The 24,704-nt window shown below is 44.0% G+C and overlaps 2 protein-coding genes across 2 annotated transcripts in view; both read right to left on the minus strand.

Annotated features, from left to right (window-relative positions):
* Positions 1–3,218: 3,218 nt before the first annotated feature.
* On the minus strand, positions 3,219–4,290 carry LOC139532528 (mid1-interacting protein 1-B-like). The gene has a single exon (XM_071330281.1). The coding sequence runs from the start codon at positions 4,177–4,179 to the stop codon at positions 3,706–3,708; it is 474 nt and encodes a 157-aa protein (XP_071186382.1). The 5' UTR covers positions 4,180–4,290; the 3' UTR covers positions 3,219–3,705.
* A 1,556-nt stretch (positions 4,291–5,846) lies between these two features.
* LOC139532529 (tetraspanin-7-like) overlaps positions 5,847–24,704 on the minus strand; it is a 28,799-nt gene continuing 9,941 nt past the window's right edge. The window contains exons 2-8 of the mRNA XM_071330282.1: positions 12,071–12,259; positions 11,350–11,424; positions 11,005–11,100; positions 10,656–10,811; positions 10,492–10,575; positions 9,395–9,476; positions 5,847–7,789 (exon numbers count right to left, since the gene is read on the minus strand). Of these exons, the coding sequence (XP_071186383.1) occupies positions 9,408–9,476; positions 10,492–10,575; positions 10,656–10,811; positions 11,005–11,100; positions 11,350–11,424; positions 12,071–12,259 (669 nt within the window). The 3' untranslated portion in view covers positions 5,847–7,789; positions 9,395–9,407. The remainder of the gene's footprint in view (positions 7,790–9,394; positions 9,477–10,491; positions 10,576–10,655; positions 10,812–11,004; positions 11,101–11,349; positions 11,425–12,070; positions 12,260–24,704) is intronic.

Genomic DNA, 24,704 nt, shown 5'->3' on the forward strand with positions numbered 1-24,704 from the left:
GTTGCCTTACATGCTGACGACGTTGCTCGTGCCGCGTGTCGCGTGCATTGCAAAATAAATGTACACATATATGTTATTCAATCATTGCACTGACACTGCTCACGTGCGCCAACAAGCATCTGCTTGCAAGTCAGTTCTATTTGTGACAGTGAACGCGGTGCAAGTCCTGCCTCTCCCATCTCCTCATTGGTTTAAAGAAGCATTACCCACGTGCCATCTCCTCATTGGTTATACCCACGTGGGTCATTGAAATATGAACTGAGGTCAGTCGGTCGTGGTAATACACCTTATTATGAAAGTTAGATGCCAATCGCCGTATAAAGTCCAAAGAAGAAAAAGCCTGGAAGGAGGAGAGATGACTAGAAATGACTCGGTTGACCGTTTTATGTGTGGATTAATTGTAGGAGTAGAGGACCTTGTGCATTTCAGGTAAAATAACAAACCCATATTTATATCCCAGGAGAAATTAGCTATCAACAGCAAGCTAGCTAAATAGGACAAATTAGCTAGCAACAGCAAGCTAGCTAAATAGGACAAATTAGCTAGCAACTGCAAGCTAGGTAGCTAAATTGCCATAAATGTTTAATGCTTTTTGACCTGTCCCCAAATTAAGATAATAATTGGTTCTGAGTTTGTTTTGATATTTCAACCTGCGTGTTGTGATCGCGTTTGGTGTGGGGGGACAAACTCAATTTGCGCACGATGGCGCACGCGGGTCCCGGTTTGGGCATGTTGTTACAGCCTGAAATGAAAACACATTAAATAACTTTTTTTCGGCTATATTTACACACAGTAACTCAGAATATCCAAGTAAATAAAAAAAATAAAAAATTCTTACAAAAAATGTATTCAAATTAAAACAGCAAAATACCCTATTCGGATAAGTGAACACCCCCCTGAGTTGGTTGAACCACCTTTTGCTTGAATTACAGTCATGAGTCTCTTTGAATACGTCTCTAATAACTTTGCACACCTAGACTGTGCAATATTTGCCCATTCTTCCTTGCAGAATTGTTGAAGCTCAGTCAAATTGCATGGTGACCGCTTATGGACTGCAAGTCATTCCACAGATTCTCAATGGGATTTAGGTCGGGGCTCTGACTAGGCACTCAAGAACATTCACCTTCTTGTCCTTCAGCCACTGTACGGTTGCTTTGGCAGTGTGCTTTGGGTCATTGTCATGTTGAAAAGTGAACCATCTTCCCATTTTCAACTTCCTGGCAGAGGGCAGCCGGTTCTCCTCAAGAATCTGTCGGTATTTTGCACTGTCCATTTTCCCTTCTATCCTGACCCTGCTGAAGAGAAACACCTCCACAATAGGATACTGCCACCACCGTGTTTTACTGTAGACATGGTGTTCTTTACTGTAGGCATGGTGTGTTTTACTGTAGGCATGGTGTGTTTTACTGTAGACATGGTGTTCTTTACTGTAGGCATGGTGTGTTTTACTGTAGACATGGTGTTCTTTACTGTAGGCATGGTGTTTTACTGTAGACATGGTGTTCTTTATTGTAGGCATGGTGTGTTTTACTGTAGGCATGGTGTGTTTTACTGTAGGCATGGTGTCCTTTACTGTAGACATGGTGTTCTTTACTGTAGGCATGGTGTGTTTTACTGTAGACATGGTGTTCTTTACTATAGACATGGTGTTCTTTACTGTAGGCATGGTGTTCTTTACTGTAGGCATGGTGTTCTTTACTGCAGGCATGTTGTTCTTTACTGTAGGCATGGTGCTCTTTACTGTAGACATGGTGTTCTTTACTGTAGGCATGGTGTTCTATACTGCAGACATGGTGTTCTTTACTGTAGACATGGTGTTCTTTACTGTAGGCATGGTGTTCTTTACTGTAGACATGGTGTTCTTTACTGTAGGCATGGTGTTTTACTGTAGACATGGTGTTCTTTACTGTAGACATGGTGTTCTATACTGTAGACATGGTGTTCTTTACTGTAGACATGGTGTTCTTTACTGTAGACATGGTGTGTTTTATTGTAGACATGGTGTTCTTTACTGTAGACATGGTGTTCTATACTGTAGACATGGTGTTCTATACTGTAGACATGGTGTTCTTTACTGTAGACATGGTGTGTTTTACTGTAGACATGGTGTTCTTTACTGTAGACATGGTGTTCTATACTGTAGACATGGTGTTCTTTACTGTAGACATGGTGTTCTTTACTGTAGCCATGGTGTTCTTTATTGTAGACATGGTGTGTTTTATTGTAGACATGGTGTTCTTTGGGTGGAAAGATGTATTGGGTTTTCTCCAGACATATCGTTTTGCATTCAGACCAAAAAGTTCAATTTTGGTGTCATCTGACCACATCTTTTGCCACTTGGTCTCGGAATCTACAATGTGCTTTTTGGCAAAGCTCAAACGAGACTTGATGTGTTTTTTTTCTTTTTTCTTGCCACCCTCCCATAGAGGCCAGATTTGTGGAGCACTTGTGATAGTGGGCACATGCACACATTGACCAGTCTTTGCCATAAAGGCCTGAAACTCCTCCAAAGTCACCAATGGCTTCTTGGTAGCCTCTCTGATCACTCTCCTCCTTGCCCGGTCATCCAGTTTGGAGGGACGGCCTGATCTATGCGGGGTCTGGGTGGTGCCATACGCCTTAACCAATGGTCTTAACTGTGCTCCGAGGGACAAAGCCTTTGAAATATTTTTATATCCATCCCGACTTGTGCCTTTTCACAACTTTATCTCGTAGATCTTTTGACAGTACCTTGCCTACCATAGTGGATTCTTTGCTTTGAATTGCACTATTGAGCAGTGGAGTCCTCTATGAACAACTGCTTTTATTCTCAACTAATCAAAGTCCTAAAATGGATCACAGATGGAAGAAAATTAGCTTGATTTGTGCTCTGGAAGGTGGTTGGTTATACCTCAGCAAGTTTGCAATTCTAAGGGGGGGTGTTCACTTATCCAAATAGGGTATTTTACTGTTTTTCTTTTGAAGACAAAAATTCCCTTGGATGTTGTGGGTTACACACCGTAAATAGAGCTGAAAAAAGTCTAAATGTATGTTTTAATTTCAGGCTGTAAGGCAACAAAAGGCGAACATTTTGAAAGGGGGACTTTCTATACCCACTGTAGGCATCAGTTCACAGACTAATCCCAATCTTACAGTTTAATCAAGTCACAAAACGATCATGCCAAAGTTGTGTACCTCTCAATAAACCAGTGACTGTGTCAAATAAACTGATCACAACATAACAATAAGCAGATGTTTAATCGCTGAGCCGTCAATTCTATAGAAAAATAAAATGGTGCTTAAATAAGGTTTACAGTTGGTGTTAATCTCTTGGAATCTCTCAAATTCAAAATAATTATCATTTGATTCCAGTTCATAGATTATCAAGCATATGATTTAGTCAATGGTATGGCAATGACTTACTGCTACCATAACATATGAAATCACTGTCAGTAGGCATTATGCAATGTTGCCCAAACAAAAAATCTTCACGTGGATAGACCATCCATACAACAAGCCATTAATACACAAGACTTAGTGCAAACAATCATTCAAACAGTAGATGGAAAATGTTTAACAATGCATATGAAACACGTCTAGTAGGTTACATTTATTTATTCCCACTGTGGGAATAAACACAAACGATATCACTAGGACATCCCCCCCATTCCACTGTTCACCAATGACTTTTTATGTTATCGTCTGACACACTCAACTTTCTAGTGGTCACAGTCCACAGCCCCTTATTACAATCTCCTGATTGTACCTGTTCGTGAGGGTGTTTGCTTTCCGGGTAAGCTTGGACAGAACCGTGTGTAGTCCGGTCAAATGATAATGAAATTGTTTCTCCAAGTCATCATCATCGGATTCTATTCTGGATATGTCCAACGCGGTCACCCCCATTTTTTCTTTCCGCCTGTCGTCGGCTTGTAGGACCCCCCATTCGATGTCATTCCTGATCGATTTTAATAGCACATAGTAATTGTACATGTCCCCGTCCTGGAAATAGGTGGTTGACCCATTGCTGGCGGTTCTAATCGGTGATATCGTTTTCACCTCTTCTTCCTCGTCTAGAGGCACGTCTCTTAGCAGACTAGGAACCATCACCGTCTGATCCATGTTATTTACAGCACCAATAAATCGGTTCATTGCATTGAACAATGAATTCTTTTGATTGTACGAATCCGAAATTTGCATCATTTTTGCGAGAAACCTGACCGCGTGCAGACAATCTAGTTACCTCGCGTCACCGATGATAATGCAGTTTTACTATTCTGTCACGGCCTGAAATAAACCTTAGCAAGATAACTAGTTAATGCTCTTTATCGGATTACAATCACAAATTTAGCTGCTGCAAAAGCTTAAGCAGTCCGAGGAAACGTCCAGACTTCTCAAACGTCTTGCCTGCCTTGTGAGAACTGTACTACCTAACGTTACTCACTAATTGACTAACAAGTGGCTTTTTTCTAAGGGCGTTCCCGGATCTGTCTCAGTCGAATGTTTCCCCCTCAGGCCAAAGTAACAGGATGAACGACCTGAAATAAGAGACACCATACGGTTAGTTACTTCAAGTAACGTTATTTCAGTATCATTAGTTGCATAGTAGGCCTACCAAAAATTAAGAAATCCTTACACTAGCCAATAGATGCTTCCGTTCTCAACTAACTGAATTAACAGCTAGCATTAGCTAGCTAGCCATATTTGGAGAATAAATGTAGCTCAAGCAGTACAAACTCACCGTGATGTTATTGTCCCTGGTATTTTTCCGAATAACCACTTCACTTGTTAAACTTCTGTGGAAGGCATAAAGTCTTAATTTGACAGCTTGTTGTGAGCAAAGCGACCGATAGCGGCTTGCTAGCTTAATAAATCCTCAGCACCAGCAGGAGGACGGTGATATGCAGGAGTGGCGTACTTGCATCAGCCCACAAGCCGTAAATCCGTTTTCAGCCAATCAGATTTTAGCCGGTCTCTCACCAACCCTGCTGATTTTCTGCCAAGTCAACTCCCGTTAGAACATGTTTACTTCCTTCAAAAAAACAAAAACACCTATTTTTACCTTCCTTCCATACTTCCTATTTTGGAGAGATTATGAAGAAAATAACATAATGTCACTTCAATACTGATAACTTAAATGTGTAGTGTGAAAAACTTGCTTTCACAGTTTTAGTAAAACCAGGGCTCGTGTACATTTGAATTTGAGGGTCTCAAATGACATCCTTTCAAAGAAATACGGAGGCGAGGAAGGAATCATAATTATGCAATTTGAGTGGTGGAATAGAGCAGGCTCATCTGAGGAAAGTAGCGACGTGTTGAAGCAGGAGTTTAATTCAGGCTGGGGCTGCGTCATTCCTGCTCACAAAAACACTTTAAGTAGTATGTGTACTAGTGACAATTTTAACAATGTATACACTATCAACAAAGTAGTTCGTTTTTTTTGCTCTATCAACATAGTATAGTTTCTGATGCTGTAACAGATTAATGATCACGAATACGGATGTCCATTGTGAATAGTTACATTGTAACAAACGGTAAGGAAGGATTTCATTGGATGTTGTTCTTGTTCGTATTTTTTTTTACAGTCAAGCCCATAAAGATCCTATGAAATTACTCTAATTGCTAATTCTATGGTCAAGCCTGCCTCACGAACACCCTTTCTAGACGGGATCGCGAATACGTTTTTCATAGATGTGATAGTGACACCGTGGGGTAAAAAATATTATTGCTACCTGTAAATTATATTGGATCTATCAGGGGCAGAATTAATTAATGATGATTAACTACCCACCTTATATCAACAACAAAAAATACTCGGTTCTAGAAACAAAAGAGAGAGTAAATATCTCACAACAGAAGCTCACAACTGAAACGATGTAATGGCCATTTTATTAATATATTCAAGATCACAATTGTTCACAATATCAACATACATTTGTTGGCATGCTAGCTGGTGATGCATTTTAAAACGTTATTTTTTTTATACAAAGTCTTATTTCATCTGTCTAATTTTGGATTGAGAGATTAATTGATCATGTACATTGGTTTTATACTGATCCAACGAAAACACAGAGCAACTTCAGAATGCGTCAAAACCCCAAAACAAAACAAAAACCTAAAAGAATCGTAGTAATTACAGAAATAGAATCTTGGAACCAGCTTGCTGTACTCACATACCAGTTGAATTAAACCAGTAACAGTGTCAGTGACCTCGGTGGTCTGCCCCACTCCATTCTACCCCCAGGCGCCCACTAAAGCTTAGTATACCTACAGTCATTACCACCTAAGAGGTTGCTGTCATATTACTGATTCTACATTTAAGTAATACACAAAAGTGGCAAATCTTCAGAAAGTGGTATTTCATTTGATTGTTCCAAGCCAGAGCAATGACAGACCGAATCGAGCTCGAACACCTCAAGTCCTACCACTGAGAATGACTCTCTCTATCTCTCTCTTACTCTCTCTTTCTCTCACTGGACACAGACATCAATTCATCGTCTATTCCACGTCATTTCATTGAAATGACGTGGAAACAACGTTGATTCAGCCAGTGTGTGCCCAGTGGGCTCTCTCTCTGTCTACCAATCCCATATAGTGAGAAGCAAACGGCAACAACAAAAGACCGGAAGTAGAATAGTCTTCTCATATCATCAGAAAGCAGTGCTGACTCAATGAAACTCTAGTTTGTGCAGCGATCCCACTCCGTTTTACTATCCTTGTCTGTTCTCCAGCACATCCAGTTCTCTCTCTCTCGTCAGGGGGGAGGGAGTTGGAACCGAATGTACTGGGGTGTGGCGGCGGAGAGAGAGAGAGAGAGAACCGAATGTACTGGGGTGTGGCGGCGGAGAGAGAGAGAGATGGATGTACTGGGGTGTGGCGGCGGAGAGAGAGAGAGAGAGAGCTGGATGTGCTGGAGAACGGACAAGGATAGTAAAATAGAGTAGGATCTCAAGCAGAAGGTGAATGTGTAAAAACATTTGAACACCAAAACTGGGGTTAAAACCAGAAAAATGGCTGTGTCTCAGTCTACTGTTATAGAAACACACATTTAAGACTTTTAAAATGAAATAAAATATTACAACAACAAAACAACATTATGACTAACTGACTGACAGACAGAAGGCAAAGGGGAGGGAGTGGCAGAGATCACCAAGTACAGGACTCAACTGAATACAGAGGATCTAAACGCATAACAAATACACATCCACAGAGAGCAACTTGCACAAGGTCATTTAGAGTGATAGTCATTAGAAGCAGGATGTAGGTTTACTGTAGTCCATGTAGCAGCAAAAAGCAGACGCTGTGTGTGTGTGTGTGAGAGAGAGTGTGTGTGTGTCAGTTAGAGAAACTCAGTCCCTTCTGAGTGGGCTCAAGTTTCTTTCAAAGACCTCATATAGGAAATTCTGATGGCATCTCTCAAATTATTTCCAGGAAATTTAGACTGGGGAAGATAGCCGTCGAACGATGAGCTATGTTGCATCAAGGCAATTTCTTAGGAATATTGTCAACTTGTGTAAGTGGAGATTGGTACTGTTTGAATTAGGCATGGCATGCCTGGATCAGAGCATATGGCTGAGGCAGGTGCTAATCGACAACCATTCATTTTTAGAAGAATTAAGGTCTTGAAAGGAAACATTTTTAATCATGGCATGATGGCATATTAAGGAATGTGTTCAAACAGATGAAAGAGAGAAAAAGAGAGCGATAAAGTAAGGAAGATAAGGAATGGAAAAGTAAGAATGGAGTGTGCCAGCGTTTGGGTGTGTTCTTCCCCAGTTTCCAAGGTGACGTGTACTCTCTCCCCCTGGTCTCCCTGGAAGGAAACAAATAACAAAGGTGCCGACAATCACAGAGAGACTCAACATGATTGTGTGTGTACGTGTGTGTCTGCGCATGTGTGTCTACATTCCCTGAAAACACCATCACCACCACCCATAATCAGTGACAACGAAGGGATCCTCTCTTTTGGAACTTGTCACCTGAAGCTTTTGAAAGACAGATCTCCCTGAGAAGTCTCTGCAGGGCCGCCACACAGCCTGAGGGATAGCCATTTGTCTGCTGTAATGAGCGGAGCCTTTGGACTGTGATGTGTGTAAGAAGCCTAAATGCCACTCTCTCTCTGCACCTGTAGAACACAGTCTGTCGGTTAACCCTCCCGGAGCCTCCCGTGCCAGGCTTCAGGTCTATTTAGAGCCCTGAGGCTTCTGAAGTGACAAAGCAGCCAACCAGTGTCTGGTGGATAGGAGCCAGTAACAGTTTCTGCAAGCTTCGAATTGACAATGACGCTCTGGTGAAGCTCGGCCATGCTAACCGCTAGCAGGCTAAACACTATCAGGCTAAACCCTATGAGGTTAAGCCAGTGTGTCATAGGGGGGAGAAGTGGGGGATTCTAACTCTTTAAGGCATAATCACGCCACACAGCCCTGCCAACACGGTATAAATCAGAGTGTTTAATTGCGAGCCAAACAGCTTTATTTATAATCCACAGCAGCACAGTCGGGGACGGCCAATTAGAGGGGCCTGCTGGGAAGGTGTGAGCTAGCGATAACCACCTTGCATAGTGAGATCACGTTTGTGTGTGTGTGTGTGTTTGAGTACGACTTGCAGGGGGCTGTAGGGGTTCCAGCCATGGAGGTCTGTGACACAACCCCTTATTACACTGGATGCATTGCACTTAGTCACAGAGACAAATAGCACTACACAAGTCTGTGTGTGTGTGTGTGTGTGTGTGTGTGTGTGTGTGTGTGTGTGTGTGTGTGTGTGTGTGTGTGTGTGTGTGTGTGTGTGTGTGTGTGTGTGTGTGTGTGTGTAGCACTCTGGTACCCTGCAGATAATGACCTATTTTGTATTCTACATGAGTCAAATGAAATGGAGTCCATTGCCCATGTTGTGAATGGCTGCTGATCATACAAGGATTTATACATTGCTAGACATGACCGCCTTGTTGACCTGATAGCCAGCGAGGTGGGACAAGTGGTCTCACCAACAGCACGCATGCATAAACACAGGTTTTCCTGTGTGCCAGATGTTGTTGTTGTGGGGGGAGGCCAGGGGGAGGTGTTCGTTTTGGAAGTGGGCTGCTCATTGGACGGCTACATGGAGCAGGCCTTTGCTGAGAAGCTGCTTAAATACCAGCCCCTCGTGGCATGCTGGGACAGCCTGGGGTGGAGGTGCAAGCTGGTGGGGCTGATATTTGTCAGTCTCGGCCACATACACAGGCTTGCAGTGCGTGGCCTCCAGATTGCGGGCCTGACAAAAACTAGGGCAAAGCAATTGGCTAGGTACTGCTCTGTTTCAGCTGTCGTGGGCAGCCTAGCTGTTTGGAGAAGGATGTGCTTTCTTTGAAATGTTTGGATCCTTTTTTTGTAAATTTGATTGGTGTATTCAAATAAAGTATTTGTGTGTGTGTCAGACTCACCTGCACCTCACTGCTACACCATCTCATATTGGTTGGCAGTGATAAGCCGCGACAGACAGCATGCCAACAGCATACCAATTGACTGGAGGGAAAGAGAGAGTGAAAAAGAGAGAGAAAGAGAGAGTGGCAGAAAGAGAGAGAGAGAGAGGGAGAGAAAGATGAAAATGAGTCAGTTCCAACAGCACACAAATCATCTCTCTTAGAGGTCCTCAGTCTTCCCTCCATCCTCCCCCCTCTTCCCTCCACCCTTCCCCTCTTCCCTCCACCCTCCCCCTCTTCCCTCCATCCTCATTGCCGGGGGATGGAGGGACAAGGAGGGATCAGGGAAGGAGGAGAGGAGGGATCAGGGAAGGAAGCGAGGAGGGATAGGGATAAGATGCATTAAAGGGGTGGCTGCTCCTCTAAGAGGTGTCATTGATCTCTCTCTGCCACCCCTCCTTCTCCCCTCGCCGCTTCCCTCCATAACGTTTACGGTGCAATTAATGGGCTCGGGACTGCAGAAGAGCAGGCCGTCGCAGGTCACAGCGTCCACGGAGACACACATACACTCTCACTCTCTCTACCTACCTCCCCCAGGCCCATTAAGGGTAATGGAGGGGGTCGCTGTGACGACGAGCGGCGCTGTGGGGCTAATCGAGCATGTCAGCCCGAGCAGGAGGTAACGACCACACTCGCGCAGAGTAGAGAGAGAGAGGAGAGAAATGAGGAGAGAGCGAAGGAGGGAGAGGAGCAATGAGGAGAGAGGGAGAGAGAGGAGAGAGAAGAGGAATGGAGAGAGAGGGTGCTGGAGAAGGAAGGAGGTAGGGGAGAGAGAGAGTGTGTGTGTGTCTGTATGCGTATGTGGAAAAGCGAGAGGGATGGAGAACGTGTGTGTGTGCTCTTGTACTCTGGTCTGTATAATAGTTCCCGAGGCGCGCCTGAATGGCATGTGTGTGATGGAACAGGCTCTGAGTGGCGGACTCGCTGATTGGGTCTGAAGGAGCAGCGGTGAACATCGCCCCAGCCGTGTGTAATCATTAATAACCTGCACTGGGCGCACACGCTCACACACACACAGAAGGAGAGTGGAAGAACAGCTGGCCCATACTGTTACTTACTTGTGAGACAGCTATTCCAAATGTCACTCCAGCAATGATCCCCATGTTAGTCTCAATGAAGTCAGTCACCAGCTCATAACAGCCCTGTAGAAGACAAGACAAGTGAGTGTATTTGTCAGTGTGTACGGTGTGTGTCTGTCTGTCCGTGTGTGTGTGTGTCTGACCTGCTGGTGGACCTTGCTGGGGGCTATGGTGACATTGCGCAGGTCAGAAGCGTTACAGTCAGAGATGCTGGCACAGCAGCTGGGTGGGATGCCGTTGTTAGGGAACCAGATACTGGACAACCAGCTGGTGTAGTTCAACACACCACAGCATTTCAACTGGAGGGAGAGAGGGGGATGGAGAGCGATGGAGAGGGAGAGAGGGATGGGAGAGGGAGGGGAGAGAGAGAGAGAGAGGGATGGAGAGAGCAAGAGAGATAGAGAGAGAGAGGGGGGTTGGAGAGAGAGGGATTTATCACAATCCGTTTTTAATCACAACCCTAATTTGGCTGTCAAAGTGACCATCACTCACACTGCGCTGCACATTGTCCACAGCCAGGCTCCTCTCGTCCTGGGAATTGTAGTTCTTCACTGCCTCACTGAAGGTCCTCTGGAAGGTTCCCTTTATCTGGGAACACAAACACACAGTTCTTGTTGTGTTCATAGCTTCTCCTGTTGTGAAACAGATGGACACTCTGACTGACGAATTCTGCCCACTGGGCACACACTGGTTGAATCAACATTGTTTCCACGTCAGTTCAACAAAATTACGTTGAACTAACGTGGAATAGACGTTGAATTGACATCTGTTCCCAGTGGGTGGGTACTCATGATCCTGTGGGTGAGTGCCAGAGGCAGGTATGGCAGGGCTACCTACCTCATGACGAAAGACAAAGCCGGAGATGCCAGCCACAAGCTCTGCCAGGAAGATCAGGGACAGGAACATGGCGTACTGCAGAGAGAGGGCACACAGGGCGCCACAAAACGGCCACTGAGTTACTGTGTATATTTTGCAGACTTTCTCACCATTTGCTCACAATAAGATCATCGAAACACTGAAAGGAACGTTGAATGAGAGTAGGAAAGGAAGACCTTTTTAGAAGGAAAGAAATCAAAAACTAAACAAAGACAGAAACAAGGACAGAAACAAACCCACTGGGCACACACTGGTTGAATTAACGTTGTTTCCACGTCATTTCAATGTTATTACATTGAACCAATGTGGAACAGATGTTGAATTCTGTTTCTTCCCCAGTGGGGAAACACATTTGAGAAACACATTTTAGTTACTCGGATGACAACTTCTCCTAGCTCTCACCAACTTCTCCTAGCTCTCACCAACTTCTCCTAGCTCTCACCAACTTCTCCTAGCTCTCACCAGCTTCTCCTAGCTCTCACCAGCTTCTCCTAGCTCTCATCAACTTCTCCTAGCTCTCACCAAATTCTCCTAGCTCTCACCAACTTCTCCTAACTCTCACCAACTTCTCCTAGCTCTCGCCAACTTCTCCTAGCTCTCGCCAACTTCTCCTAGCTCTCGCCAACTTCTCCTAGCTCTCGCCAACTTCTCCTAGCTCTCACCAACTTCTCCTTGCTCTCACCAGCTTGAGCATCCATGGGCTCCCGCGGCAGGTAGCGAAGCATCCAAACAGTCCGAACACGATGATGCATGTTCCGGTGCCGATGAGAACATAAGGAGCGTTGGTGGAGCTGTCAGCGATGATAGATATGTACGCACCCAGCATAAACTTCCCCCATAGTCCCACAGCTAAGAGGATCGCCCCCGTGATCTGGACAGAGAGAGAGAGAGAGAGGGGGGGGGGGGGGGGGAGGAAGGTGAAAGACAGCATTAGAGCCCTGTCACTAAAAAGTCATCAAGGGCCTCACTGGAGGTTTCAGACCCATAGAGATGATAGGTGGCACAACTGTAACACAACCATCACAGCTTCATGCTAAATGACACGTTACATATGATATGAAATGCCAGTGGTCTGTTTAAGCAGTCGTCCATAAAATCAGTCAATTTCTCTGTGTAATAAACCATTGATTACACTGTAAATTATACACTGCCGATCTACTATAATGCTGTTAGTGGCACTGGAGATAGCTCTTTGCTGCCACCCAATGAAAGAAACTGAATCCACTGCATGGCTCATGAGACAGAAGAGAAAGCGAGACATTTTATAGGCTCCTTTTTTCTGGTTAAAATAACTAACACTTACTAAGTAGACCAGACCCAGCTGCTGTCAAGTTTTCAAGATATTTCACTTTCAAAATACAGAAATCATACCGTATGATGATTTCTGTATTTTGAAAGTGAAATATCTTGAAAACTTGAGAGCCGACAAGCAAAACATTTTGGGACAATGTCAACAATGGGTCAATGAAACAAATACAAATTCCATTAAGTAGATGGGAACTGTGAACATTTGTTTCAATGGCAAACAGCCTTTATGGGATATCTTGATTTTTCCACCATCTTTGGCCCTACTCATGAATGATGACTGGTTCCTGACCATGTGTCGTGACCAGGAAAAACTCCATATTCATAAGGCGAAAAACTATTTTTTTCGTAGAAGGTTAGTAGAACCTACGCCACAGGTTAGGATAATTAATGTAGCAGGTTAGGAAACAGAGGTTAAGGTTAGGAAATGGGTTAGGGTTAGGTTGAGCGAAAATACTCTCCTAACCTACTATGAAAATCACTTTGTATCGAAGTGGCGTGAAAAGAGTGACTGAGTGAATGCAGGCCTTCCAAAAGCCCACCCAACACCAGCATGCATTAGTCGCTGTTGACTGAACGCTTCGCTCTCTATGATATATACACTAGATGACTAATAGGGGACGCTGGGTTGAAGCAAACACACCTCCCTCTTGGCTCTAACCCTGGGTTATGATGCATTTTGTCAGTGCATCATACAAAACCATCTTCCCATTCTTTTATGTTGTTGTTATATTTGTGTGTTTCTACTAGTGCTTATTATGTGCACCCAATGATGTATATAAACCCTGGATTGTGATTCTATGAATTGGCCATTGAGAGGCTTTGAAGCCACTTGTCGGCCATATTGGCACTCCCCAGTAGGACCAGTCCACCATTGGAATACATGGGATGCTACTGTATTTCAGTTAAATGTTTCAAGAACATGTATTTAAGTATTTTTTGTTGAAGTGGGGACAGTAACATTAGTAATAAAACAAATTATACTTTAAGGAAAATGTTTTCATTTATTGTTATTTTATGTTTAGCTCAATTAATATAATAGTATGCATTAATGTGTCTGTAACAGAATAAACGAGGCAAAAACAAATGTACACATTAATACATGCATTTCTATTGCTTCGAAATATGTTTTACAACTGTAAGGGAGTGCCAACACACCCCCTATCAGCCATCTAGTGTATAAATACATAATTGTGTGCACCAGACTATTCTGTGTAGAGCCCTCTAGTAGTGTGTTCTTGAACCAGCAGATGGTGCTGTGGTTATTGGTAAAGACTGGAATTTGGTATTTTATTAGGATCCCCATTAGCTGTTGCAAAAGCAGCAGCTACTCTTCCTGGGGTCCACACAAAACATGAAACATAATACACAATGACACAATACAGAACATCATTAGACAAGAACAGCTCAAGGAATACAGCAGTGGCACGTCCACCTGTCTTGATGAGGAAAAAAATCATAAAAACTGTTCTGAACAGTGTGAGATTGTGGGTCTAGAAAGGTAGGCTACTACTGGTACTATCTAACCTCAACATGTACCTGGTAAATGATTATTTTTCTTTAACCTTTATTTAACTTGGCAAGTCAGTTAAGAACAAATTCATATTTACAATGACGGCCTACCCGGACGACGCTGGGACTCCCAATCACAGCCCATGGTGATATAGTCTGGAATTGAACCAGGGTCTGTAGTGACACCTCTAGCACTGAGCTGCAGTGCCTTAGACGGCTGCGCCACTCGGGAGCCCCACATATACACATACACAAAAAACATGACAGATATGAATCTACTCCTCCATATCATTAAATTCATGTGGAGTGAAAAGTGGGTTAATGTATTCACTTTGGGGATTTGGGGTCCTTGTTCAAAGCCGGGGTTCCACTCAAGGACTGGGTTCTCCATGGAGTTCATCTCTATATCTCTCCATTATTATTAATATATGCATATTTAAGTCATTAATTAACAGCATCTGTGTGGTAGGGAAGATCAGGAATCAGGATTACATCTAAAATGACAATAACTGGAGTTCCTTTCTTTGTAAAACCAGTTAGCAGTTTGCAGGGTTGGGTCAAGGTTTTCTTCATAGTTAAGGTGGCTAGTCGTCCCTTACTAGCATAGCAATGATGTCACTGAAGAAACTATCACCCCTGCCCTCAACCATAACTAAATATGCTTATCTTATCTCACCTTATAGCTTGTAGCCTCTGGTAGAAGCTCACTCCTTCCTTACACAAGCCAGAAGGCGTTGGCTCAGCTGGTGTGAGATCTGAACGCAGTATCATAAGACTCTTTGCCCACCAGTGCTCTGCCATAAATATCAGCCTATTCAATTTAACCAGGCAAGTCAGTTAAGAACAAATTATTATTTACAATGACAGCCTAGGAACAGTGGGTTAACTGCCTTGTTCAGGGGCAGAACGACAGATTTTTACCTTGTGAGCTCAGGGATTTGACCTAGCAACCTTTCGGTTACTAGTCCAACACTCTAACCATTAGGCTACCTGCCGCCCCAAACCAATATGTGTCTAACCCACACAGAACAGCAGCAGAGGAAGACTTTATCGGAGAGATCTATATCAAAGATGGTGGATAAATAAAGAGGTCCCACTCAAGCCGTTTACCATTGAAAGAAATGGTCGCAGTTCTGGTCTGCTTAAGGGGTGGCTCTCCCATAGGCCCCAATGCATTAGCAGCTGGGTCTGGTCTGCTTAGTTCATTGACTGGACATGAACCAGAAAAAAGCCCCCCCCCCAGATCGGTGTGTCTCATGGCCATGCTAATGACTGTGTGACACAGATACCAGAGCTGCATGCTGCTGAGGCACAGAAATAACTGCATCACCACAGTTTCAGACCAGGAAGGAGTGCATGGTAGTAGTGGCACAGCTAAGAAATTCCCGTATCATTGCTATGCCTCATGGTTAACATGACAACGAACACGGCAGAGAGGAAGCACATGGAAAAAGGTTACCGTTAACCACTGATACAGGGTCAGATATTTTGTCATTCCCCTGATGGTTAAGTTTAGGATAGGAGTTAAAGAGATCTGATCCTAGATCTGTGGTAAAGGGCAACATCTACCTCGAGCAGTGGCACAGCGGTTGCATCCCAAAATGGCACCCTATTCCCTACATAGTGCACTTCCCATAGGGCTCTGGTCAAAAGTAGTGCTCTATATAGGGAATAGGGTGCCATTTGGGAAGTGTCAGCTCCCTGTAGCCACCATGCGTTGGGAAATGTTGTTGTGATTCTGAGCATGTCTGGCGTTGGCCGTGCGTCAGAGGCCCGCTGACACATACAGAGCAGCCTGCCCGCCCCCTCACTGTCTGCCTGCCTCCCTCACTGCCCCCTCCCTGTCTGCCATTCTCCCTCCCTCCCTGGCTCCCTCCCTCCCTCCCTGTCTACTTGCCTGCCTGCCTCCCTGCTTGCCTCCCTCCCTCCCTCCCTGGCTCCCTCCCTCCCTGTCTACTTGCCTGCCTCCCTGCCTGCCTCCCTCCCTGTCTGTCTGTCTCCATCCCTGTCTGCCTGCCTGATTACCCAAGAACACAGCATGAGAAGGAACAGCAACACTCTCACAGAGAGAGAGAGGGAAAGAGAGAGAGAGAGAGAGAGAGAGAGAGAGAGAGAGAGAGAGAGAGAGAGAGAGAGAGAGAGAGAGAGAGAGAGAGAGAGAGAGAGAGAGAGAGAGAGAGAGAGAGAGAGAGAGAGAGAGAGAGAGAGAGAGAGAGAGAGAGAGAGAAAGAGAGAGAGAGAGAGAGAGAGAGAGAGAGAGAGAGAGAGAGAGAGAGAGAGAGAGAGAGAGAGATGGAGATGGAGATGGAGATGGAGAGAGAGAGAGAGAGAAACAGAGTACGAAAGAGAGGAAGACAAAGGGAAGGAAGAGAGAGTGTATTTAGTGCGAGATAGAAGAGAGAGAGATTAAAGAGAGCGAGAGATGAGTCACTGCCCGACATGTAGCATGACACTTAGACAGCGCTGTAGAACACATCTGAGAGATAGCATATGAGTGAGTTCTCTCTGTCCCCATCTCATGCCCATCCACTGTTCCTTCTCTAGTAATGTCTGGGAGCAGCGGTAGGTTCATTTCCCTGTAATGTACCGTTCCCCTGTCCCCAGTTTCCTCTCCTCTACAGTGTTCATGTCTTATTCAACGTGACACTATGAATGATTCATGGAGCCATCTGCTGTAGCAAGCGAGGGGCTTCCCTCCCCTACATACTCCATCAGCAGGGGGTACCGTCCTAGGAGGGATTAAGGGGAGAGGGTGTGTGTGTGTGTGTGTGTGTGTGTGTGTGTGTGTGTGTGTGTGTGTGTGTGTGTGTGTGTGTGTGTGTGTGTGTGTGTGTGTGTGTGTGTGTGTGTGTGTGTGTGTGTGTGTGTGTGTGTGTGTGTGTGTGTGTGTGTGAGAGGACTGACAAAAAGAGCCCAGACTAAAATGAAGCAGAGACCCTGTGTGGTGTGTTGCAGTCGGCGGCCATATTGGCCTCAGTTAACTCAGCAGGGCTATGTGTTTAAGTATTTATGTGTACTGTATATTATCTCAGCTGTGACGTTACACCACAGTCATGAGACATGGTCACAGGGTTTCAACCCTTTATTGCCAGTTAAACGGCACGTGTTTCGATTACATTAAAAATAAATTCAACATCTGAAACACAAATGTATACACGATCCTAGATGACGAAGTCCCTTTACACTGTGATGTACTGTATGTAGCCTATGCTGATTTTGAGTGAACTAGAGCTTTCAGAGTAGGAATAGGTAAGTCAGCCATTTTACCTATAAACACTGAAGTTCCCAGTCTGTTAAAGTGAGCCACTTTTATCAGAGTCCGTCGCGGATGGTGCACATTTCAACACCAGATTGGAGTCTTCACACAGCCTGACAGAGGTAATGGAATTCGTCAGCTATGGCAATTTTCCCTCCGGACATTCCCCTCATCCGTCTATCACTGCAGCTGCAGGCCTCGCAGAAATACAAAATGAGGTTTGTGAAGATAGTGGTACAACCACATGCTGTTTCTTACTGACGATGGGTTCGAGGTAATATTTCTTGGCAAGCTACCAGCACCCGTATGCAGTCCCAATACATCTGGTTGATAGCAAACCATTTGTGGCTGTTAATATACAGAACAAGAAAGGAACTAGAAATAAGAGCACCATGACAACTCCTCAGACGTTGAAAAAGGTCAATCCTGATGGGTAGATTCATGTTGTTTTCTGTGACAACAGAGTAAGGCAGACGCCAGGACAGCATGGGGTCACCACTGTCAGCATGGGGTCACCACTGTCACCACTCAGAGGATTAGGATGAACAGTTGGGGATTGTTATGTCATGACGTTGTTCCAAGCAGAGTTGCCACTGAAGGTTGAGCTCGAAATGTTTTTGGATGTCAGGATTGCTCATATCCAGAGACACTTGATGTAGATGAAATGTAATGTAGCGGCCTATTTGGCTGAGCTAGCTTGAAAAGATCCACAACTCACCCCAAACTTTTCTAGACAAGACTAGACTTCCAAGAACTGATGTGGGACGATATGTACTCTAGTGTGATTTCACTTTCACATCTCATAGTGTGATACGTAGAGGTGTCAGAATCCTGTCCTGGAGGTATTGGGCCGACAGCAACAACTGTTCAACCTGTTTTGATTGTCTTACTTATTGCTCTCTTCTAGCACTCTCCTGACTCACCTCAAAAGAGTGGCTCCGTGATACCAGGAACTATCACCAGAAAAACACTAACAGAAAGAGATTTGTCGCCAAACAATAATGAATAATTGATTCGATTTAGAGAGCTTTTCCAGATGCTCAGACTAGACGCTTCACATTGTGTAAGAGGAAACACACGTCATCCACCACCACTGGGCAGGGACTGTGATTGGAGGTGCCTCTATGTAGAAATGAGAGGGCTGGGACCGAGGCCTGACTAATGGTCTGACCATCTGCCCTGGCAGGTGCACTGACGCTCATGCAAACATGAGACGACATCACACCTTTATGATGTGCCACTGTGAGCTGCAGGAAGAGCCTTTGAGATAGAGCTTTAGCTTCGGTAGAAATACAGTAAGGGGAACATGATGAAGAGACACACATGCAAGGCATTTAGGTAGGAGACCCCCTTGGATCATTATTATTCTGTATCTGAAAGCCAAGCAAGGCACTTGTGTTTGCTTTGGTGTTGCATCAACAGGAATGGCCACTGTTCTGCTCTGTTCTTTTTTGCTCTGTTGTGCTCTGTTCAGCCCTGTTCTGTTCTGTTCAGCTCTGTTGTGCTTTGTTCTGTTCTTTTCTGCTCTGCTCTGTTTGGTTCTGCTCTGTTTCTTTGGATCCTGATGTTCCTGGAGCAGGGAAGCAGGGGGAGCCACACCCTTATGTTCCCTATAGGATTCCAGCCACTCACAGCAGGACTACAGTCACACTCCATCCTCCCCTAGGAGCCAGCTAAACAACACTGAGCCACTTCCTGACAGATTAAACACGTTAATGATGCCTGGAGGAAAGCACCAACAGCAACAGAACAGACACCTTTTAACAAGCCGCTCATCTGGCTCACACACTCATCCAGCTTTTTTCCTTTAAAAACAACACGGCTACAATCAAACCAGACAGACAAAAGAAGCTGTGGAGATACAGTGATTCAGTGTGTCCCCAGAACAGTCGCTCACTGGATGGCAGAGCGGGAGAATTGGCAGGCAGGGTGATGTAGAAATGAAAAGAGCACTTTAGATTTCAAAGGGGAAGCGCACCCCTCCTTCTCCCCTTAGCAGAGACATGATCAAAGGCACTGTTGTTCTATGGGCGCTCAAAGCCAGGCTCTTATAGTTGAATCTTGTTCAAATAAAATGTTTTTTGTTTGTTATTTATTTGTTTACTTTAGGATGGGGGGGTTGAAGGGGGACTAGAATCAGAGTGAAAGCGAAACCTCAATCTGAATTCTGTTACAGAAATCTTGACATCTGACTGTGTTTTATTGAAACTCCAATGTGGTGTTCAAGAAATGTTATGTTGCATAACTGACAGCCCACATGAAGAAATACTTACTATAGAATTCTGTAGTATACTGTATAATACTACACTACACACTGTAGTATCCCTCAATCTTGTGTAGTACTTACTATAGAATTGTGTAGTACACTGTAGAATACTATAGTTAATACTACAGTATTATCCCTCAAAAAACACAATGTCAGCAAAAACACAACAGTCCGTAAAAACACAACAGTTTTTTAACTATAGTAACAGTACAGTATTTAATTTGCATATAACCTGCCTATTCCCCTCCCCCATATCCCAATTTGTGCCAGCCATAAGTGAGAAACCTACATGCCAAGTACAGTATAGACCATATATTGTGTTGTAGAAGAACTGAAGTCTCAACTATCCATTCAGACTCCAGTCCTACCTACCTACAGGTTATGGAGAATGAGCTCTTTTACAAGTTGTCCTGTAGGATAATAAAAGATAATAAAACAAAAACACTATAGTAAATACTACAGCAATGTCTACAAAAACACTATAGCAAATACTACAGTAATGTCTACAAAAACACTATAGTAATGTCTACAAAAACACTATAGTAAATACTACAGCAATGTCTACAAAAACACTACAGTAATGTCTACAAAAACACTATAGTAATGTCTACAAAAACACTATAGTAATGTCTACAAAAACACTATAGTAAATACTACAGCAATGTCTACAAAAACACTACAGTAATGTCTACAAAAACACTATAGTAATGTCTACAAAAACACTATAGTAAATACTACAGCAATGTCTACAAAAACACTACAGTAATGTCTACAAAAACACTATAGTAAATACTACAGTAATGTCTACAAAAACACTATAGCAAATACTACAGTAATATCTACAAAAACACTGTAGCAAATACTACAGTAATGTCTACAAAAATACTATAGTAAATACTACAGAAATATCTACAAAAACACTATAGTAAATACTACAGTAATGTCTACAAAATCACCATAGCAAATACTACAGTAATGTCTACAAAAACACTATAGTAATGTCTACAAAAACACTATAGTAAATACTACAGTAATGTCTACAAAAACACTATAGTAAATACTACAGCAATATCTACAAAAGCACTATAGCAAATACTACAGTAATGTCTACAAAAACACTATAGCAAATACTACAGCAATGTCTACAAAAACACTATAGCAAATACTACAGCAATGTCTACAAAAACACTATAGCAATGTCTACAAAAACACTATAGTAAATACTACAGTAATGTCTGCAAAAACACTACAGTAATTAATTTGTGCTTGCTTGACAGCATGGATCAGAAAGTTTGATTTCGCTTGATGGCAGCCCTAACAGTATTACAATGATTGCTTTGTTGCGGACCATTAAATTCACTTAGTCTGTGTAGTGAGTGGTCAATAACATTCACCTCTGAAATACAAACATTCTACTCCAGAGGACTTTGGTGTTTCTAGAGTGAATCTGTGCTTCTAACGTAACCAACTGGAACTACAACAATGATAGAACTCCAAGATGACTCTGTAATGCATGTTGATGGGGGTCAACGACAGAATTCTCTACAACAATGATAGAACTCCAAGATGACTCTGTAATGCATGTTGATGGGGGTCAACGACAGAATTCTCTACATCATTGATAGAACTCCAAGATGACTCTGTAATGCATGTTGATGGGGGTCAACGACAGAATTCTCTACATCATTGAGAGAACTCCAAGATGACTCTGTAATGCATGTTGATGGGGGTCAACGACAGAATTCTCTACATCATTGATAGAACTCCAAGATGACTCTGTAATGCATGTTGATGGGGGTCAATGACAGAATTCTCTACATCATTGATAGAACTCCAAGATGACTCTGTAATGCATGTTGATGGGGGTCAACGATAGAATTCTCTACACCATTGGAGGTAACGAACACAGACAAAGAAGACAAGACGGGAAGTGTTGTGCTCGTCAAGGTGGATAATGACATCCTAAAATGGTCCTTAAAGTGACAGCCATATTGTGCATCCTTGGCTGAGCACACCACAGGCCTCCTTCTCTGCACTACTCTTCAAACCCAGAGGGATTGACTGTGCTTCCGAAGTGGAAAAACAAGATGGAAATGATTGCATTTATACTGTACATTAGAGTTGACTACTCTGAGCTATACAGTAGTAGCTGAAACAGCTAGCAGAGACTGAAGGTAAGGGTACCTCTCAACCATGGTTTATATGTAAATGTCTGTTCACTTTTGATTAATGACAGGGAAGGAGAGAGAGAGAGAGACAAAGAGAGAGGGAGAGAGAGACAAAGAGAGAGAGAGAAAGAGGGAAAAGGAGAGAGGGAGAGAGAGACAAAAAGAGAGGCAGAGAAAATGTGAAAGAGAAACAAACGGAGAAGGCAGAACGAGGGGGATAGAGAGAAAGAGGGGGATTCACATTATTCACTGGTGCTGGCAGGGTTTCTGAGTTGGACTGATCATTAGTTCATTAAAGGCTCAAAATGGTGCCAAGTAAAGTACCATGCTTGGGAATGAAACTATAAGCTCATCAAGGATCCCTTGCTATCTCAGCAAAGCTGTGGGTCCATTCTACAGTGAAGGCACCAAACTGAACCAGGCAATACACAGAACCAAGGGGGGAGTTCATCTCCATGGCAACGGCAGTCTCAGCAGCCCGCCTGCCTGCCAGCCAGCCTGCGTGGACATGAGAGTTACTATTGTGCTGTGTTGGTCTCACTATAACCTGCCATTGTCCCTGTTTTCACACCCAATACTTTTCTTCTGCGCCATGTTGTTATTGGATAGGTGTAACAACAGGCAGCCTGGCAGGCAGCAGTGTTGTTATTGGATAGGTGTAACAACAGGCAGCCTGGCAGGCAACAGTGTTGTTATTGGATAGGTGTAATAACAGGCAGCCTGGCAGGCAACAGGTGTTGTTATTGGATAGGTGTAACAACAGGCAGCCTGGCAGGCAACAGTGTTATTATTGGATAGGTGTAACAACAGGCAGCCTGGCAGGAAACAGTGTTGTTATTGGATAGGTGTAACAACAGGCAGCCTGGCAGGCAACAGTGTTGTTATTGGATAGGTGTAACAACAGGCAGCCTGGCAGGAAACAGTGTTGTTATTGGATAGGTGTAATAACAGGCAGCCTGGCAGGCAGCAGCATTGTTAATGTATAGGTGTAATAACAGGCAGCCTAGCAGGCAGCAGTGTTGTCATTGGATATGTTTAATAACAGGCAGCCTGGCAGGCAGCAGCGTTGTTATTAGATATGTGTAATAACAGGCAGCCTGGCAGGCAACAGCGTTGTTATTAGATAGGTGTAATAACAGGCAGCCTGGTAGGCAGCAGTGTTGTTATTGGATAGGTGTAATAACAGGCAGCCTGGCAGGCAGCAGTGTTGTCATTGGATATGTGTAATAACAGGCAGCCTGGCAGGCAACAGCGTTGTTATTAGATAGGTGTAATAACAGGCAGCCTGGTAGGCAGCAGTGTTGTTATTGGATAGGTGTAATAACAGGCAGCCTGGTAGGCAGCAGTGTTGTTATTGGATAGGTGTAATAACAGGCAGCCTGGCAGGCAACAGTGTTGTTATTGGATAGGTGTAATAACAGGCAGCCTGGCAGGCAGCAGTGTTGTTAATGGATAGGTGTAATAACAGGCAGCCTGGCAGGCAGCAGTGTTGTCATTGGATAGGTGTAATAACAGGCAGCAGCATTGTTTGGGTTTTGCACTGCCTGGCTCTCCATTCCCACTGAGGGATTAGCAGCATCCATTTTCTCCTCTGCCCGTGCCCTGTGAGACTTCCTGGTATGGGATAGATAAGATATACTTCATATTGTTTACATATCTCCAGTGGAGGTATGGTGTCTGGAAATAAGCCTGTTTTTATTGACCTGGAGTCCAGCGTGACATTAGGCCTTGTGAGTCGCTAGCTAGTACAAACACGACACAAATGTTTCACAACAGGTGACAAGCCAGCCAGTGAGGAGCCTGTTCCCCTCCACCTGCTGAGTCATGTGGCTTTCAGTGTGACCCCCAAACAAATGGTTGGCCCCGAGACATTTTATTGGCACACCATACCACAGTGGCCTTGCTGACACAGGGTCTCAGAAGCACATTCTGGGTTCTGCAGGCCTATGTGTTTACAAACATACTGGACATTTTGGAGGGTCTCACTTTCAGGGACCGAAGTGAAATATCTAGACTTGTACTAGCAGTTTACAAACAGCATACTGGACATTTCTGAGGTTCTTGTTTTCAGTGCTTTCGGGAACCGGGCGAGAACATTGGAAAGACAGTAGGCCTATCTGAAGGAGGATATCGTCTTGTTTAAAAGTCTTTTGAAGGGCACCATAGTGATTCATCTTATAGTCTTTATTGATTCATTTGTTGCAATTATTGTTAGTATATTACGGTATATTACATATGACATATTACAGCCACCTGGTGGCTCTGCAGGACAGCCAAACTTAATGTGTGAGCTGAGCACTACATGCATGTTAAAGACGTGAAGCACGGTAACACTCTCACGCCATCAGACAGGCAAACAGACATCACTGCCCTTAATATTCCCCCTGATCCAGCGGCTCACTGTCATTGGTCCACGGGTCAACAATGACTCATGTTTAATGTCTTCCTGTAGGATATAGCCTTCCTACTAGACCAGGGAATAGCAAGATCCACTATGAATGCCACATCACTTATTGGGGGATCAAGCAACCCCCAGCCATAGCTAGCCTTGCCCCTGGCCGGCCACTTGCCTAACCTCACACAGCCATACACTAGCTACGGCCTTCTGAGGTTGCCTTAGAGGCTAGTTCTGGGAGTTGGTTGAGTATGACAAAAAACAACCCTGTCACGCCCTGGCCTTAGTTATCTTTGTTTTCTGTATTATTTTAGTTAGGTCAGGGTGTGACAGGGGGGGATGTTTGTGTGTATTTGTCTCGTCTTGGGTGGTTGTATTGTATAGGGGGTTTTGTAGAGTTTATGGGGTTGTGTT

The sequence above is a fragment of the Salvelinus alpinus genome, chromosome 10, assembly GCF_045679555.1.
Source record: "Salvelinus alpinus chromosome 10, SLU_Salpinus.1, whole genome shotgun sequence".
Classification (NCBI taxonomy): Eukaryota; Metazoa; Chordata; class Actinopteri; order Salmoniformes; family Salmonidae; genus Salvelinus; species Salvelinus alpinus.